Source organism: Zeugodacus cucurbitae, chromosome 4 (genome assembly GCF_028554725.1).
Source record: "Zeugodacus cucurbitae isolate PBARC_wt_2022May chromosome 4, idZeuCucr1.2, whole genome shotgun sequence".
NCBI lineage: Eukaryota > Metazoa > Arthropoda > Insecta > Diptera > Tephritidae > Zeugodacus > Zeugodacus cucurbitae.
Genome location: NC_071669.1, coordinates 40,416,961 through 40,437,230, shown reverse-complemented (window position 1 = coordinate 40,437,230; position 20,270 = coordinate 40,416,961). Strand labels below are relative to the sequence as shown.

The following is a 20,270-nucleotide window of genomic DNA, read 5'->3' as shown; positions in this document are numbered from 1 at the left end:
TTTTTCTTCTTTTAATGAGAACCTACAGGTACCTGGACAATGAGAGAGTTAGCTCAGAAATGCAGAAATGCTTACTGTGCAACAATGAATGCATCGGAGGTATGCAGGTATGAATGAGCATGCATAATAACAATAATGTTTGGACTTTTCAATATGATCTTTCGGTAGAAACGTGAAAGCAAACCAAGTTGATTATAGAAACGGAAAAACCTACTGGCTATGAACTAATGTTTTAGTTACTGCATAGACTATTACTACTTTCATCGCTGGCCACATTCAACATTTAGATGTTCACATACATACATACCAACATATGTACTTGTAATTAAATTCGTTTTGTCAATCATATCTGTTCAATATTTTTAAAATTTTAATCGCGTACAGTCACTAATCTAATCTCCGTGAAAGGCTTATAATTCCCCCTTCATCTATTTAAGAGATTCTGAAGCAGTAACATTTTACCTAGGTGCGCACTTCAGCAAATCAGCACCTGGGTTCGCCAATATTTTCTAAATATCGTCAACAAGTGGTTAGTATCAATCTTTCAAACACTATCTTTGTTTAATAGTAAATAAGATTTTGAATTTCTCTATCTATAATACGTCTCCTATAAGATACTGGATCGCATATCATGCATATCACTTGGAATCCACTCTATGATGTATTTCATTTATTTAGAATAGTTTACAACATGAGTTCAGATTCATTTTCTGGAATGTCGTTCTAAGTTAGTAGAAGAAGAAAATTTCAGAGTCTCGAGATTAGAGCTGCGATTGCCGGAACAGGTCTTCTCAGAAGATTGTGTGGTGACATTTCCTACATAAATAACTCCTAGCGCGAAGACTGCATTGTTTGTCCACTCCAGCCATACATACATATACATATATGCAAGTTGCTTTTGATCTTTCCGACGGAAAGGAGGTCTTCCTCTTCCTCTGCTTCCACCAGTGGGTACTGCTTCGAACAGTTTTAAGGCTGGAGTGCTTTCGTCCATTCGGACAACATTTCCTTGCCAGCGCAATCACTATCTTTTTATTCGCTGAACCAGGAATGTCAATGTCGTCGTATAACTCGTACAGCTCATCATTCCTCGTCTGGGTCTTGTGGTAAATGAGGACTAGGCGAAAAGTTAGGTCCTCTTAGTAAATACTTTATATACTCTCATCGAGTCTATTGTAACATGCATGTGGGCAGAAGAAGGATAATTTGATGAACTGGGCTCTTCAAATGTTCGACAAATTTAATTCCGCGAATATGGGCAAAAATATATAAGTGTTTACTGGTCTAAACTTCTAGTTGGTGTAACCACTAGTTGGTATAACCACGATTTTGAGTTTCTAATTTTAAACCAGCTTTCCCTAAATGAATACCGAGGAAAACTGATGTGTTTTCATCTAAGCAGCACTTTTAGTCGCCAATATGGGACCGTATTTACGGGAATTATGCGTTTCCAAAAATTCGTAGCTGTGACCGTGGATGAGAGGGTGAAGTCTACTGTTCGACCATTTCTTGATCTCTGATGTGTTGGTACATTTTTTGTCTCCGTTCACCAAATAACTTAAAAACTTCTCGCAATTCGGGCTATACTGAGTTTGTGGAGGGAACACTTCTCCAGCCTGCTGAATGGCAGTGAAAGTACAACACCAGGAGATGGCGAACCCGATTCCCCAATCGACGACGATGGAGCAGATGTTCCATTGCCCGACCGTGAAGAAATTCGGATAGCAATTACCCGCTTGAAGAACAATAAGGCGGCGGGTGCCGATGGATTACCGGCCGAATAGCTGATAAGGTGCTTGCATCAGCTTCTTTGCAGAATATGGTCGGAAGAAAGCATGCCTGACGATTGGAATCTCAGTGTACTCTGCCCAATACACAAAAAGGGAGACCCCACAATTTGCGCCAATTACCGTGGGATAAGCCTCCTCAACATCGCGTATAAGGTTTTGTCGAACGTATTGTGTGAAAGACTAAAGCCCACCGTCAACAAACTGATTGGACCTTATCAGTGTGGCTTTAGACCTGGAAAATCAACAACGGACCAGATATTCACCATGCGCCAAATTTTGGAGAAGACCCGTGAAAATAGGATCGACACACACCATCTCTTTGTCGACTTTAAAGCTGCTTTCGACAGCACGAAAAGGAGCTGCCTTTATGCCGCGATGTCTGAATTTGGTATCCCCGCAAAACTAATACGGCTGTGTAAGCTGACGTTGAGCAACACCAAAAGCTCCGTCAGGATCGGGAAGGACCTCTCCGAGCCGTTCGATACCAGACGAGGTTTCAGACAAGGTGACTCACTCTCGTGTGATTTCTTTAACCTGATGCTGAAGAAAATAATACGAGCTGCAGAGCTAAACAGAGAAGGTACAATCTATAAGAGTGTACAGCTACTGGCGTACGCCGATGATATCGATATCATTGGAAACAACACCCGCGCCGTTAGTTCTGCTTTCTCCAGACTGGATAAGGAAGCGAAACGTATGGGTCTGGTGGTGAACGAGGACAAGACGAAATATCTCCTGTCGTCAAACAAACAGTCAGCGCATTCGCGTCTTGGCTCCCACGTCACTGTTGACAGTCATAACTTTGAAGTTGTAGATAATTTCGTCTACCTGGGAACCAGCATTAACAGCAATAACAATGTCAGCCTGGAAATCCAACGCAGAATCACTCTTGCCAACAGGTGCTACCATGGACTAAGTAGGCAATTGAAAAGTAAAGTCCTCTCTCGACGAACAAAAACCAAACTCTACAAGTCTCTCATCATTCCCGTCCTACTTTACGGTGCAGAAGCGTGGACGATGTCAACATCCGATGAGACGGCACTAGGAGTTTTCGAGAGAAAGGTTTTGCGGAAGATTTATGGTCCCTTAAGAATTGGCAATGGCGAATACCGCAGACGATGGAACGATGAGCTGTATGTGTTATTCGACGACATAGACATAGTCCAGCGAATAAAAAAACAGCGGCTACGCTGGCTAGGACATGTTGTTCGAATGGATGAAGGTGCTCCAGCTCTGAAAGTATTCGATGCAGTACCCGCTGGTGGAAGCAGAGGAAGAGGGAGACCTCCACTCCGATGGAAGGACCAGGTGGAGAGGGACCTGGCTTCGCTTGGAATAACCAATTGGCGCCAAACTGCCGGAAGGAGAGATGCGTGGCGCGCTGTTTTGGACTCGGCTATAACCGCGTAAGCGGTGTCTACGCCAGTCAAGAAGAAGATGTATGTCAGATTCTTCGAGTTAAATAAAATTAAGTAGTTGGCAACATATTGTGGGAAATTTAAATTTGAATTTTCTTACTTCCCTCATTCCCATACGATGACTTTGAAAGTCATTTTGTTTGATTTGCTACGACTTCATATCAAGACAATAATTCATTTATTTTCATTTGTTTTAAATTATTGAAACTTACTGTTATATCAATTGTGCTAAAACATTAATTTAAACATAGAAACTATGAGCAATTCTTCCAATGGTTTGCTAACAGCAAAAAATGCATCAAATTTCAAATTGCACGCACGAACGCGCAGACACAAGCAGTACGTCACGAGCGAAATTGAGGTAAGCTCAAATATAGTACACACACACATGCTCATTCATACATTTTACTCACATATGTATAAACTCCTGCACTTCTACAGATCAGCTGCTTTCGACCTACAGGCTTAAATTTAGATCCCGACGCCAACTGTCATTTCGTTCGCCACAATTATCACTGCAATTTCGACACGAAACTCATCAACTATTTGGAGTTCGCCGTTTGCACTATAAGGATCGATGATTTTTCTTGGTTTGGCGAGGTCGGCTATATCGTCTGCTCACTAGTTGTACTCCTGTTTCTCATATTCTCCGTATTCGTAATGACTAGGTGGTTGTAAGTACCCATGTGTCTACGAATTTCTTCGTGATATGTCCTAAATAATGTTTTCAGTATTTTACCAAATGTGCTTACCTTGTTTAACTGGACTACAATTAGGGCCTACCACTGTGGCATCCTTATCGTCTCAACACTGTTCATCTTGCCGAATTTATTTAAAAGTTCAATTATTTGTAACTCTCCGAAAGAGCTCTACTCGCTTTTCCTCACGGAATCGGGGAGCAGGGCATTTAGCATGTACGGCCTGGGTTTGGCCTTGATCTCAATTAATAAGACATTGCATGCCCCACCATTTCATTGTATCGTCAGCTTGTTGGTGATCGTGTTGGGAAATATTTACGTGTATATCTTGCTAAGTTATAAAACTAAGAACGATACTCTTCCTAAAGGGGAGCAAGGAGATTTAAAGTTAGAAGGGCATGCGAAATTTTTAATCATCGTTTATTTGGTTTATCTTTTTGCTCAACTTTACGATCCATTTAAATCCATGCTTTTTAGAAGTAATACGATTGTTGAAGTTATTCGTACACCAGAGCAAATCGAAAGTGAAAATGTTATTGAAGATGTGTTGGAAGGAGTGGTTACTACTACATCGACTGAACATACCGAAACCACTAATTCCCCTTTTAAAGTGAATTTTCGAAAATTTTATGGAGATATTTTTGGAAGGAAATACATAATATTTAATATTTTGTGTGTAAGTATGAATAAACACATATTATTAATATGTAAAAAACTTAACAATAAGCTCACAACTAATACTATTAAGGAATATCAAACACCACGCATGGTGCATATGCAATTAACGTGAATAATTATGTATTATGTTTTTAAAAGCTTGTTAATACAGTTAAATTGGAGGGCTAAATGCTGTCCAGAATCCACTAATTCCGATATTAATTTCTAAAAAGCGTGCTCTTGCTTTTTAAAATTTGTTCTCCAAGTTAAGTGCAATTTATTTTAATTAAATGTGTTCTCCGCCCTTTTAAAATTTAATGTTAATGTTAATTTTTAAGCAATTAATTAGAACAAAATTTTTTAATATTTATATTAAGAGTTTTGGCCAATGGATTTATGATAACACACGTTTGAATATTTAACCAAATATTGGGAAGGAAGCTACTGAAAATTCTCAAATTCAACAAATGATTTTTTAATATTAACATATTTTAATAATCATTTGTAGGCACCACTGTGGATCATACTGACCTTATTGATTCCGGTTATAAATGAAAATTTGCACTTTCATGGTTGGAATAAGTATTTGCTTAGTACGAATCTTATTTTCATATCGCTACCGCTAATGGGATATATAAAAATAGAAATTTGCTTCGCGCTTGTCGCTATTGGATTTCTAGCAGCCGGTGTTATACTCTACAAAACAAGCGCTACGGAGCCGCCGAGATTTTATAAAGTAAGTATCTAACTGTCACAAATACATATATTATTGTCAATTGACGACCAAAGAACTAAAATATATAAGAAAATACCACTATTTACGTCAACAGTAGTCCATAATAGTTTCTTTCACTTCTTGCACTTATTATTTATTTTTGTAAGCCCATGTCTTTGAACTCCTTAAAACTCTATATACCACTTTTAAAACTCTTTGTGTTAGAAAATACCACATTTAACTCAATTACATATCACAGTTTTCATAGAAATGCATAAACTCCCCGGTTTTAATGTCGACAAGGTTAAAGAATTTTAATTCACTTTTGAAGTCGATAAGTTAACTCCGATTAAGAAAAAAATGCCGAATCGATATTGACTATGAAACATGCTACATAAATCCTGTATATTCTCAAATTTAATACAATAATAATTTTAAATTTAGGAGATTAGTTATAGCCTTTCAAAAAGGTTTACATAAATAAATATTATTGTTGATTCTAGTTCAGTTTCTGTCGATTTTTTTAAAACACAACTTTCTCATGTAAATTGTTTAATAATAATTTATATATGTATGTATATTTGGCGATCTTCAAGGTCTTTAGTGTATTTGGATTATTTACTGCGTTTATGATTTGGCATTTACTTACCATGGAAGCTGATACTTTAATCCATCAAAGTCTTCAGTATGTAATTCATTGGGATCTCGATGCTGTTGTAGTTGCAAGTTCTTCATTTTCCAGCAGTGTTACAGGTAAACACAAATATTTTAACATACAATTTAACAATACAATTGGTACAATTGGGTATTGCGCCAAATAATTCTTTTCGAGACTGAAAAATCGGAATATACGATTTTTCTGACCTAACTAATACCTAGCGCAGTGTTATAAAATATAATTGATAATACTGTTTGATATAATTTATTTTACCAGAAAATCAATATAACCGCTTTATGCATATTTCTAATATCGTTTTTTTATTTTAGAAATGATTTTTATTTATGAATTAATTAAGTACGAAGAAATGGATATTGCATTTGGTCTCGTCACCGGCTTGGCTGTATACAATACAATAGGAAGCTTTCCTGCTACGGTGCTCCAGCCATGTTTCGATACATCTTCTTTTGTAAGTGGGCACTGTATTTCTGTATTACATATCTTGCTTAGTAAATATTATTATACCTCCGCAACATGTGGTACAGAGTATAGTGTAGTAGCTTTATTCAAAGAAATCTCTCCTATTAGATGGACACCTCGCTTGAGCGACCATTTTTCACACACCAAGTTAAATTTTTAGAACAAACGGCCCTCATAGGCGGACAAAAATCACTTGGTGAGTGTCCGCCCAAGAGAGGTTTCACTGTATCTACTGTATAATTTGATATAAATTATATATCTGTCTGACAGACTACAAATTCAACTATAGGGATGATTCTTGTGTATTTGTACATGTAATGGACGTGACTTCGCCCACTTTTAAGATAAATTTCCAAATCCTCTTTCTGTAAAATGCTAGTTGCTATTCAAGTATTAAGGAATGTATGGACACGATTGCATGTCATATACAGTGACTCACAAAATTGATCACTGTATCAATAGGTACCCAATCGATGATAAAAAGTTCAATTTTTTTTTTGTTATAAAGGTATAATAAAAAGGAATTAGACACAAGTAATATTTCATTAAATAACAATAAATAAAAGAAATAACGAAACTAAATGTAAAATAATTCAGTTCAGTCAATTCTATAAACAGATTCTTATTGACAGACTACTACACAAATTTGCGCATGTTTCTGATGAAATACAATCTCACGCATTAGCCCATAATTCAATCAATGCCCTGATTTCGTTTGCGACCGATATTTTTAATATACCCCATACCCCGGATATTGTGGAGGTAATATATTGTTGCTGTGGGTTTCGGATCATTGTCCTGTTGGAAGATATGTCTGACACATTTTCTGTTAAGTCACCTACAGTGCCAAGCAAATTACTGCGCAGAATCTCAATATAAGACTCTGCCTTCGTTCGTCTTTTACTTTTCGCCAAACTACCAACACCATTGGTCGTTTGGCATCTCCACACCATAATGGAGCTTCCTCCAAACTTCAACGTTGGCTTAACGTGGTGTGCCTGTAATTTCGCACCCTTCCCTCTCCAAGTCAATTCGGATCCATCCGATCTCAAACGATTTATTTTTGTCTCGTACGATTACACGACCTTAAACATCAATCAACAAAAGTATTAAGTTGAACTTTTCACTGAATATGTGAGACGGAAGCGTGATCAATTTTGTGAGTCATTGCATGAGGCAACTCTGTTCCACAAAAGGTGGCAATCGGCCAGCGGGATCTTTGCCGGAAATTTTATACTAGCATAAAAATATATCAGTGCTAAAAATATATTGAAGAGGACCTCTATAACCATTAACTAATTATATGACTAAGTATTAAGTCTACAACTCTGCTTCCTATTTTTAAAGATCTAAATTTAAGATTTTTTTGTATAAAAACGGTTACAAAAATGTTATTCAAAATATTGGCCGTCGCTAGCTACTACTTTTGACCATTCTTTCTGGTAGCATGCTTATTCCGTGTAAATGTCGAGAATTCGGCTCAAAAAGTGACATTTTCAGTTGAGAATAAGTTTGGGATGCAAACAGATCTCTACAAATATTTTGTTGGGTTAATATTGACGCAAATGTCCAAGATCGATATAAAACGATTTAATCGACCAGTTCTTGCCTAGAGACATCTATTGGAAGACAGCGGAAGCAAAGTTGTAGACCTAATACATTGGTCATTATGGGAGTTAACTTAATAAAACAAATTGCGCTTAGGATAATGTGAAACAGCATCTACAGTAGTATATTGTATGAAATCGACAAGTGCAGTCCTTTCAGAATTTCAAGCAATAGCGATTGTTGAATTCATCGGTTTTAAATTTCTACAAATTGCAAGTGTTTAAAGTATAGTGTTCGGTTGCACCTGAAATTAGCACATTTTACTTGCTTTTCATACATGTTTAATACGATCATTATTTTTATGTTTATTTGCAGCTATTCATCACTAGCAATAATTGCACCATATATGTGTTCATGTTTCTTATGATCGGATACACATTTACTGCATTATGCATTTCTAATTTTCAATTACGTCGTACCTTTGGAATGTTTTTGGTGATATTCTGTTCACTGTTCATTTTGTATATAATATTAACGGCCTATGAAGTTGTACATTCGTATGGGTCTCAACATTCTCCTACAGTTCTTTATAATTCATTCACACATTCGAATTGGTCTTAAACATTTAAATTTTCGTATAATATATAGAGAAAAGTTGTAAAACTAAGTTAATAAAATATTGTTAAAATCACAAGATTCAAATATTTGGTTTGTTCTTGGTAAAGCCAATAAAGTTTCGTAATATAGCGGGCTATATAAAAACAGGAAGACACTTGTGAAACGAATTGATTTTTTACTTATTTCACTTTTACTAATATATGGCATTTCCGCCATGTCGAACGGGACAATCGTACACCTTTCAACTAAAAAAAGTATGAACAAAAATGTTTTTTTAATTTTGACAGTAGGATTTTTTAATAGCCCTTCATTAGCTCTACATTTAGTGTTAAGGTTGATTTTGGAACGGTTTTCGTTTACAAGATAATTGCATAAAACCAAGGCATTCGCACGGGACAAAAAATGGAAGTCGTTTTTGGGAACAACGATTCAAACGGCGATTTCATCCAATTGTGAGGCAATATTCAAATGTTTTTGATTGTAAAATGTTGCCCATTGATGGCCTATAAAGATAGTATGAATTTCATCCAAAAATAATTTATAATTTTTATTTAAATTAATTATTAACCACATTCGCACGGGACATGTCTCACGGACATTTGTTTCCATCATAATATTTATGTTGATTTTGTTTTATAATACGGAATTATTTAACAACAAGTCCAATAAAATGGCTTAAAAAAGTAGTAAATGTATTTATTTATTTATTTATTTTAACTAATACCCAACGAGAAACACAACAAAAATTCTATAGTATGAAATGAAAATGGTATTATGAATGTGAAATATGTACATTTTTTTCAGAAAATGGTATCTTCGGGTATACAATTTTTGGATTTCGTTATCTGCCAGTCTTTCTTTTTGATAACTGCTCCCACTCCATCGACGGCTCCTTGCAAAAAAATTCTATTCTAATGAAGAGTATTTTAATTATTTTAGAAAAGCAACTAAAGGATTTCTTAATTTTAGTTAAGATATTTATCAAAAAAATAATATTTCATGCGTTAACTTGTCACTTTTAAAAGCAAACGATTTTCCCTTACAACCTTGTTAAAATGAAGCCTATAATTTTCGCCAAAATCTATTTGAATAGCTATTTCAGTGGAATTTAAAGTGCGGTTTTTGCTCATATGTAAATAATTAATGTAAATGTATTTATTTACATACTTAAGTCAATTTTATAAGACAAAAAATAAATTTCAATTTTTAAATTCCACACCTACGATGTCGCACCTGACCAATTTTAAGTAGTTACCAAAACCACAAATCTTCTGATTTTTGAACAAGGTTTTTTTTTTATTTTAATTGTATACAAGTTTCTGTTTATACCCAAAATTTGGCGAGCTTGCTGCTTTTATTTGCGATGCAGTGGGAATAGTGTTGTTTTTTGATGTAGCACGGGACATTAAAATATAGGATAATAAGAGAGCAAAAACTTACAGTTGTTTGCAATCGCATGCTTTCTTATGCATTTTATTTTGCTCTTTGTACCGTTATAAAGGTTTTACACAAAGCAAAAAATTATACATGATATGTTTCTTTAACAATTTTGACGAAAAAACAAATGTAGTAGAAAAATCGAAATGAGAACAGTAGCTCCTATTGGACTTGGCTTTGATATATCTCGTAATTGGTTATGAATTAATTTAAAAATAATTTAATATAAATAAATTTAGATATTTTCCTATGAAAATATGCAAAAACTTTGTAATTCTAATAATGTTTAATATTTTGTCTGTGGTAGGTATTCTGGCGGAAATGCCCATATGTACTTTTCGTGTATTGTTCATATAAAAAATTGCTCTCCGTTCCCACGACAGTAGAGTTCCATGCTACCATGTTACTACAATGGGCACAAAAATTTAACATAAAGAAAACGAGTTTTTCTTCTCCCAGAAATTAATTAAAACATCATTTTCGTTTTTCATTTTTTATTTGTAGTGTTTATTAAATTCGAGTATAATCAACATTTAACACTGTAACATACATAACTACGCGCCTTATATATGTATTATCGAATAATAATTAATTATCAACAATTTTGGAATTTGGAAATGTTTGGCCATTGATTAAGTATAATAGTTGTATAATTAAGTTTACACTTAAGAAGTTAAATATAATTTTGAAAATCAGTTGGCAGAATAATACTAAGATGAATTGGCTACGTTTCGGCTTATTTAAGCAGCTATCACTAAGGAAAATATATCCATTAGAATATCTAATCATACATCTGAATAAATGTATGCGAAAATATATTCGAATATAACTTTAAATAAAGCAAATAGATCAAATCTATTGAGCAAAGCTATGAGAGTTAGTTTATAATAAGATTCTAAAATAGGATAATTTATTTTATGTAATTCAATTGAAAGACGAATTGTATTTTTGAACCGCCATAGATATTATTGAACTTATAGTTATTAGTTTGCGCATAACTGTACATACAATGGCAATTTCGAAAACACAATAACAGACAATCCGCTGTAAACCATTTTACTTAATTCTCTCTTATATTGTATATTAGCTATACTATCTTTACGTTTCTTGTAATCGTTACTGAAATAGAGCGAAAACCTTGAAAATTTTTACATTTTTTTGATTGAAAATTAAAACTTTTTAATGAATTTACCGCGTTAATCCTAAAATAAAATTATACGGCAAAATATACTTTTTTTCTGGGTGTTGGACCAAACTAAATTTTTTCAACAGATTGAGTCGTAAGAAAAAGAAGTGCATTCTACAATTTTCGAAGATAGCCTCCAAAATCGAAATATTTGAATTCGAAGTTCGAAAAAAAGGACTTTTTAGAAAAGTTATAATAAATTGCAGGTTTTAGTTACTAAAAATACCAAAACATAGGTAAAATCTTATTTTGCTTCTAAATTCAATGGTATGTAAAACTTTTTCTTCAAGCTTAAACATATGACAGATACTATGAAAGGTCAAAGTTTTTTCTCCGGAAAAAAATAATATGTGTCATATTTCTTTATTTATACAAAGGTGCTGATTAAAAATAAGTTTAGAAAAGTGGAACTGATTTATTTTTCGAATTATAAGGAACTACTTCTAAAAAGTTTTCAGTTGTTGATGTGGTGATTGTAAACGGTAATATCCCAAAAAGTTGAAGGACAGTTCAACTTAAAATTTTTGACTGGTTGAATTGTCGAAAATACCAAATTGCAACTGAACTGGCAGTTGTGAGTAATAGGAGCATAAATATTCAAACATGTGTGTCAAGCTTTCACATATTTCAGTAACGATATTTAAATAAGTCTCTTCTTAACGCATACATACATATAAGCTAGTTTTTATTTCAATCAATTTATTTGCCCAACGAAGCCAAGCAACGGATTATTGACGTCAAACGCTATGCATGCTTTACAAAACTATTAATTTCTTTGTCATTTTAGGCCCTTAAACGTAAGTTCTATTATGCAATAAATAATGCTAATTAGTTAATAAATATACATAAATGGACATTTGTGGATGGCGTCTGGAGCGAATTATTCTGATGTCTCATCTAAATATCCTGAATAACTTTCGTCATATGCTATTTATAGGAAACCCACTATTTAAATAATTCATTTATCAATTGACTTCCTTCTCCCCGTTTGCAGCATTCGCATTTACATCCTCCTTACTGTTATTACTGGCATTGTTGCAATTCATTTCCGCCGCTCGGTCAACGATTATACTTGACCAATTGGCGTTCGCCTTAACTATCTCAATGTCGCAGCGCAGCTTCTGCAGATCCGCATAATTGAGCGTTGATTGTTCGCATGTTTGCAGCACTGACAACACATTCTCCAATTGGTTGGCGTACACACGCAAGCGCTCATTGCTGCTGCTGTTCTCCTGCTTTTGCTCAGGCGCACACTGCATACACATAAAATATTACAAATCTGATCAAATAGTTATCCAGCAAATACATACCCGCTGGCACTTAGCAAACGCGCTGAGGAAATCTCGAATCTTGAGCTGCTGGAATTGACCCTCTGTCTGCCACATTTTCAATAAATTCAAAATGCTTTCAGCATCATTTTCGACACCATTGTCAATGATTTCGCCCTCCTCATCGGGTGTTATGTTCTGCAATAATGTTTGGTTTGGGCAGAGTAATTGCTGTTGCAAAGGCGAAAACTCCACCGTTGGTGAGAGCTTTTTGTAATTGCTGCAGAGCGTGCTCAAATTGCAAATGTCCTGCGTTAGACGCTGTTGGTTGGCATTATGTTTTTTTAGGGAATTCGATTTGAATTTTCAATTAGCCAATTCGAGAGTGCATTTGATTATATATTACATGTAAGTATGACTGTATGTATATATGTATGTAAACTTGATGGAAATGAATTTAGGTTGATATTATGATATGTGTGTGGAGGCTTATGCGGTTATGATGTTAGAAAAATTTCGACATTTTTCGCTTTTATAGTTATCGTTATTGTACATTGGAATTCATTTTGGTTTTTTATATAATATTATTTTCAATGTTTATTTTTTGTAGATTTTTTTATATTTTTTTAAGAACAATAATAGACATTGATGATGGCGATTGATGAGAGGATGTGAGTTGAAACATCATGTTAGGAATAAGTGAAAAAAATAAAATCACATTAATGAATTTCATGAAATGAATCGAGGTTTTGATATTGTGGCAATAAAAACTAAAATCTTTAATTTTAAATTAAAAAACACAAATGCAAATCACGCAAACAACTAAATAAACGAAAGCACTAAATTAAATAGGCGGTTTAAAACGGTTACATGCGGACTTCTTGTGAAGAAGGAGAATATTAATAATACGAATGAAAAAAAATTAATTAAGTAAATACATTTGGGACCGAAAGGACATATTTTTGTAAGATTTAAGATTTCGAACCTTCCTTTTGAACCCATATTCTTCATTTCATGTTTCTTCATGTTTTGATGATCTATTCTATCTATTCAACATTTTGTCTAAATGGATTGTTGGTATATTTATAGTTAATGGAGTGAGTTAGAAATATTGCGTATATCTACACGGGATTTTACATAGAAATGTGTCTTGCACATACAAAAAATAATAGGAGTGCCAATATGAAAAATGTAATTGCCTACATAATTTTTCAGGATAACACGAAAATGATGGGATAAAATGACGGGATACTGACATAAATATACCAAATAAACTTTTATTGTATTGATCGTTATTTTAGTACAGTTTTGTTCTCAGATATTTTTTTGATCTCCACAAAAGAGTAGGAGTGCTAGACATTTCCTTTAAAAAATAAACTATAACCTAAAAAATATTAACAAAATTAGAAAAGTAAGTAGAGTTCCATAATCTCGAATTTAAATTTTAATTAATTAAGGTTAATTTAATCAATGTGTTTTTCTCCTTTGGGTAGAGAAAAACATTATATAGAGGGAAATGCGGAAAATATCAAAAAAATTAAACAAAAACTGGAAAAATATATAAGAAGCTCAAAAAAATCAAATAATGATCTGCTTAAGTGGGAACAAAAATTTTAAATTATAGTAAACGTAATGAAACACTTGGACAAAAGTGCAAAAAATGCACAGCAGGCAATTCGTATTACAGCGAAAAGCATCCCTTTGCATCAGCCAGGCGCATCCACAAAGAACTAAATTTGTTAATTATTACTTAAATTGTTCGCATTATTTTGGCACAGAACAAAAAATCCTAGAAAAGCACCGCTAACAAAAAATAAACACGTAGAAGCCCGTATACATTGTGCAAAAAGAGTATGTCTCCAAGCCCGTGGCTAAATGGCGACACATATTGTGTTTAAATGAATGCAAAATTTGATTATTTGTCTCCCTGATTATCAACAAAACCTGTCAAACATAGTAGCTCCAAAAATTAATATGGACATCATAAGAAACATACCAGCAATTGCGTAAAGCAGTTGAGGTTATATTCTGGAATATTCAGTGTTCTGACCTCAACTTCATTGAAAACATTAGAACCGATATAACGGAAACCAACCCATTTTAGAGTTTTGTCGCTGGTAGTGAAAGAGATTTAAGAAGGACGATCATTTAAACGTTGCCCGGATCTCATAGACTATATGACCCGGAGGGGGTTGAGCTCTATTAAAAAATCGAAGCTATTCAATGAAATAATAATTATTTTTTTTTTATAAAGCTTTGAAAGTATTTTAATTTAATTTTTTTTTAATTATCTCGTACTACATGGAACACTACTATTTAGTTGTGGAACTAGTTTTTCAGTTTATTTAACATATCCCGCAACAAAAAATTTTGTTTTCGTTTAATTACAAAATAATACATCATTAGTGATTATATTTGGTAAAAATTTTGAAACAAAAAACTTATTTATTATTGAAAATTTAACAATTCATTTTGTTCATGTACTCACTCCTATTTTTGTGTCGACAACTGTATATATAATATTTTGAGAACACAATAATTTTATGTACATAGATTACATGTACATACTGTGGAACTTCTCTAACTCGAATCACCATAATCCACAAAAAAACTTCGAGTTAGAGAGATGTCGAGTTATAGAAATTTTCATTAACACATACATTTTTCAAAAAGCTGTAAAATATAGCTTTATACATATTTTTATTTATTTACTTCAACAAAATTTTTTTTAAATACATTAAAACATGTATTCTGTAATTTGGTTTGTTACACTTTGCTATTGTTTGGCTCTTGACGTCTGTATCTCATGCCTTTGTTACACGATTTATCAAATCTATAAGTGTAATATCGTATTTTTTGTTCGCCTCCATACGAACATAGGGACTCCTTTAAAAGTGTTGCTTGATAGCAAAATTTTAAATTTTGTATTATGACCTTGTCGAAGAATTCCATTTATGAAAAGAATTTTATATGAAATTTGACTTCTATTGCCAAATCAAGAGTTCGAGTTATGGAGATTTTCGACTTATAGAAGTTCGAGTTATGGAAGTTCCATTGTACTTTTTAATAAAAATTCATATATTTGTTTGTTGGGAGATAGAGACTTCTTCATTGGAGTTTTTAGCGCAATTCTGACAAATAGAGCATTCTTATTTCATTACAAATCACAATTAACGGCTTCAACGAAAAAAATATTATTTTTTAATAAATATTCCCGACTTCAAATTAATTTCTTACGGACAGCGATTGCTCATTAAAAAGTTTGTTACAAAAGACAGTGTCTTAAAGCTTCATTATAGATAAATCTTGAATAGGGGGCGCCGATAAAGACCGTCTGTGTATATATTAACAATGGTCGTCTACTATAGGAAGTGGTTGGAGTATAAACATTTACAAACTTAGGGCTTAATTCCTGTCTAAAAATTCCTAATAAAAACTAGTTTTTTTTTATTGTTTTACAACTTTTACATAATTGTAGCTAGATAAAGTTGAAATAATACGAAATTAAATTGACCTGGTAAAATTGAGAAAATAAAAGTGCAAAACAAAAGTGAAATAGTGAAAAACGCGAACATGCACACACACATACATACCATATGTTTTACGTAATATGTATAATAAATTAGAAATGAAAGTAATATAAAACTGGCATCAGCTAATAATGATTTTATTTCTGCTGTTATCAATAAAGTAAACATACATACATACATCAATGTAGAAAATTTTAATATGTAAATAGGAAACAAATTTGCGACAAAATAATAATCATACAAATAATCGTCCAAAATATAAAATAATAATAACCGTTATAAAGTGCAAATAATATTTAAAAATACATAAATCATTATTTGGCAAATGTCCATAAGACCATAAGACTGTCTGCTAATTTAATTGCAATCAAATTTTGTTTCTGTTTCATGGTTTCGAAAATAAATATAAAAAGTATATCTACAATGTGCATATAAATCTGTGGTCGAAAATAGTAAACATTAAAGTATACAAGCGTTGCAATACTCCTCATTCCCTTGCAAACAAACAAATTAATAAGTGAAGTGACATTTGAAATGCATCAACATTATTGTAAACCATTGAATGCAATTTTATTTTGAACATTCAAAGGTGTTTAATCGAAATTAAAATTTTTATTAACCGAACAAATGTAACGTTTATTGCTTTCGACCACAGAGATATTCGTGTATTTTAATTGTAAAAATTTTTGTTTCGCAGCTATCTCTAACTTTTCAAAAGTGTGTCGTATTTTCTTGTCGTTTATCTTTCGTTCCGCTTTCGGCTATCGTTTAGGGAAATTAATACTCGAATCATAAAATTCATATTGAGACCAAAGTGTGTTTGAACAAACAAAATAAAAATAATAAACAAACGATAATCGTAATAATAATAGTGTGTTAATTAGTTGCGTTCATGCGACTAAGTTCGGTATGTGTTTAAGTGTATGTGTAGAAGTATCCATGTATCGGTGAGTTCTACAACCAAAATAAATGCTTGTGCAAAAGCAACTCAATTCTAATGCAAAAAAATTATTGATCAATCGATGATTGTATTTTAACTTTGCTTTAAAATCTTACATCGATTTCATTGCGGTGTCGCTGCATTTCAGCTTTCGTGTTGGACAAATCGTTGTTCTTAAGCATTAGCTCTTGTGTGGCATCCATTAGCTCATCTTGCAACTTTATATTCACATCCTGCAAATCTTTTATTTTCTCCAACATATCCTCTTTATTTTCTTGTAACTTATTCCTGTAAAAAAAGGCAATTTAGAATCAATATATATATATTGTGGATCTTGTTCGCAGCATTTGACTCACTTATCGACAATAAGTTGCTGTATGCAATTATCGTTGTCCATTTGTATGAGACGCAGGACCTTGAGCAATTTAGTTACCAGGCTGTCCACTTCGATGACCTGGTCCACCACTGCTTGGGCTGTGCAATACTCCATTAGAGAGGGCATTTCAGCCACCGAATCATGGCAACTAGCATCATCCGAGTTATCGAGCTCGCATTGACTACACAAATTTACAGAGTTAATAAATGCAACCAATTCATTACGCTTAATATTATATAACACTCACTTCAACTGCAACGACGCTTTTTGTACACTTTGCATGTTGCTGATCTGCAATTCCATCTGTTGACGATTCACAATAGCTTGCGACAAGTTATGCAATGATTCATCGCCAGACGCGGGATTGACCAGTTCGGATGGTACTTCCAATTGAGCAACGATGCCCGTGCATGATGAGACCATATTGTGTGAATGAGAATCGGGCATGGTCACATCTTCCAATACGTTATCCATCATTAAACATGGTTCTGTTTCCGAATCGAGCATCTCGGTGGAATCGGAATCATCTGTAGATGGGAGATGAAAGAAATTTATGTTTTATTGAGAAAATGTCGTGAAATGTAAAGTGAACTCACCACCACCTCCATTCTTTGTATCCCCATTGTAGTTGTTATTATTTTTTGACGTAACCTGGCCGTTTAAATCGCTCGCAGGCGCGTTCTCAATACTAATGCGTTTTCCATTTCGCGCCAATAGTTTCTTGCTAGACGGAGTAGTTGCATTTCGTATGGCACTTATTACGGCCGCGATAAATGATTGATTTCTTTGTGGCGACAAAGATCCATCACTCGACTGTGGTAAGAACTGTTGGGAGTGTGTGCAGAAGTCCAGCCCGTTTGCATTGATGTTCGAAGGTAAACGACCTAGATAATCTTCGACACTTTGTGTTGATCGCGTCTCTAACACGTTACTGTGATTTTGTTGTTGCACTTCTGGCTGGAATCCAATGTCCTAAAGATGATGTCCAAATAATTAATTTTAAAAATTATATTTAAATATTTTAAGTATGTTGCGTAATTTTTAGCAGTTCAGTTTACTAGCAAGCATATGTGATACAATGTTACTTCATCGAAATCAGCTCAAATTTAAACTGACTTTTCAAGTAATATTTTGAAAGCATATGTAGCGATTATAAAAAGATGCGAGCCAACTTGTGATGATAATTATTTAATACAGTGGTTGTCGTGATTCCAATTTACTTGCAAAAAACGTTATTATAACCTTCCAGATGACGTTTACTAGACCAAAAGTTTAGGCAGACTCACATAAGTATTTGCTAAACTAATGAAATACCATGACATATAATTTACCAGCAGTTCAAATTCAATTTAAAACGTATGAAGCATTAAGGAGCAAATCTCAAGAAAGTCAGCTCAGTCAGCAAAGATGTAACCGCATGTGTTATAGGCATATACTACAATATTTCTCAAACAATACTCAACATTAGTTGAATTTCATAACTCACTAAATCTCAGCAAGACAGCATGTCTTACAATTCTTTCTCTACAATGCAACTTCGTCGGTTCTGTTTCTTGGACGTCCTGTTTGAGGACGTCGATAACAATACTTAACTCATTTGCCATCAAACAGTGTTAAACAAATTCTACAACAATAACAATTAAACCTTGCTGGCAAAGATGGTGCTTACGACGAAATATGTATAAGCCAAGCGGTTTTAAAATCACTTAAGGCCATATGGATTTCCCCTAAAATAGTAAAAGAATGCCATGAAATATTAATGGAACTGACTTCTTACTACACGATAAACCTGCAATGAGTTTCTGGACAAGGTGATATTCTAGGTAACTGTTTATCAGATGAACTAGCCAGATTAGGCACAACCTTACAATGGGTCACAGTAAAGGGGATATATGTACGCCGTTAGCCCTTTTAAATACTTAATTGATAAGCAAGTTGGGTTCTATGACTTGCTCAACTAGCAGGCAGACGTAGTCTAATTGGAATAAAAGCCAGAACAAAGTAGTGTACATTGTAGTGTAAGGGGTTTCCAGGACTTACAATGGGCCTCCTAAAGGCCTAGGTGCGTCATTGGTAAAAAATATTAATTTCTAATGTATAGGAAACAGATATATATAATATAATATCACCAAAACTTTCTACTAGTTTAAAAATATCAATAACATCTAATTATCACTAAATATTCGGATCCGATTTTATAGCTATCCAAGGAGTATCAACAGCAAAGCATTCCCCAGAACTATATGTGCTGCATTATAACAATACCCATAAAATATATGGAAAATTGTTTATTCCATAAAATGGATATGTCCTAATAATATAAATGCGTAGAATGATGCACATCTAAAAGAGCAAATGTTATTACATGCACAAAATGAATGTATGCGCTGTATTTACTGATATAACTATATTAGTAGGATCGAAAAATCTATAACTAAAACATTAATACTGAAAACAACACCCACCCCTACCATTAATTGTCATTGGTCATCTTGAAGAACATCGCTGGCCATCTTCTCATTAACAGAAAGTGAGCATTTAAGAAAGGCAGAATAATTTCTCCTAAGTACTTTTATAAAAGATCTATTCATATACATATGTACTATGCTTCTAAATACACTAGCTCTATTTTGTTCAATTTTTACTAAACTTAATCATGAATTTAATTCTTTCACATAACTGGAAAAAAACTCAAAAGAAAACAGCGAGAATGAAAAATGTCATGACATACCTCCAAGTCGTGTTCAGTTATATTATAAGTAGAGACCAGTTGTTCAACTAGGCTGTCCAAACGCGAATGCAAGCCTGACAATGCAGCAGATGCGCCAGATACCGAGTAGTTTTGTTGCATCATCATTTCTTTTGATTTACTTTCAAGCGCTGCATATTTGGATTGCAGCATACGGTTCTCCTGTCTGCGATTAATTACATAAATATTTTATTTCAACTTG

General features: G+C 33.6%; 2 protein-coding genes across 15 annotated transcripts in view; one reads left to right on the top strand and one right to left on the bottom strand.

Moving 5' to 3' along the window:
- The first annotated feature begins 3,333 nt into the window (after positions 1 to 3,333).
- On the top strand, positions 3,334 to 8,660 carry LOC105214933 (uncharacterized). The gene is made up of 7 exons (XM_029042074.2): positions 3,334 to 3,569; positions 3,650 to 3,882; positions 3,940 to 4,582; positions 5,072 to 5,299; positions 5,875 to 6,031; positions 6,266 to 6,405; positions 8,340 to 8,660. The coding sequence occupies exons 1-7, from the start codon at positions 3,465 to 3,467 to the stop codon at positions 8,583 to 8,585; spliced, it is 1,752 nt and encodes a 583-aa protein (XP_028897907.1). The 5' UTR covers positions 3,334 to 3,464; the 3' UTR covers positions 8,586 to 8,660.
- A 2,232-nt stretch (positions 8,661 to 10,892) lies between these two features.
- The window catches only part of LOC105214888 (uncharacterized), a 36,897-nt gene continuing 27,519 nt past the window's right edge, over positions 10,893 to 20,270 (bottom strand). For 10 of the 14 annotated variants that reach the window (XM_054228536.1, XM_011188573.3, XM_011188566.3 and 7 more), the window contains 7 exons: positions 20,051 to 20,234; positions 17,916 to 18,291; positions 17,567 to 17,846; positions 17,300 to 17,500; positions 17,060 to 17,231; positions 12,516 to 12,794; positions 10,893 to 12,458 (listed from right to left, as the gene is read on the bottom strand). In XM_054228536.1, coding sequence (XP_054084511.1) covers positions 12,171 to 12,458; positions 12,516 to 12,794; positions 17,060 to 17,231; positions 17,300 to 17,500; positions 17,567 to 17,846; positions 17,916 to 18,291; positions 20,051 to 20,234 — 1,780 coding nt within the window. In that variant the 3' untranslated portion in view covers positions 10,893 to 12,170. Of the gene's footprint in view, positions 12,459 to 12,515; positions 12,795 to 16,119; positions 17,232 to 17,299; positions 17,501 to 17,566; positions 17,847 to 17,915; positions 18,292 to 20,050; positions 20,235 to 20,270 lie in introns of those variants that run through there. The other 4 variants (XM_054228541.1, XM_054228540.1, XM_054228543.1 and 1 more) reach the window with 4 other exon arrangements.

What these genes read in the sequence shown, in the direction of transcription:
- LOC105214933 (XM_029042074.2), top strand. Translation starts at nt 3,465, where the DNA reads ATGAGCAATTCTTCCAATGGTTTGCTAACAGCAAAAAATGCATCAAAT. An exon ending in TAATATTTAATATTTTGTGT is followed by an intron (nt 4,583 to 5,071) that starts GTAAGTATGAAT and finishes AATCATTTGTAG; the next exon opens with GCACCACTGTGGATCATACT. An exon ending in AGCCGCCGAGATTTTATAAA is followed by an intron (nt 5,300 to 5,874) that starts GTAAGTATCTAA and finishes GCGATCTTCAAG; the next exon opens with GTCTTTAGTGTATTTGGATT.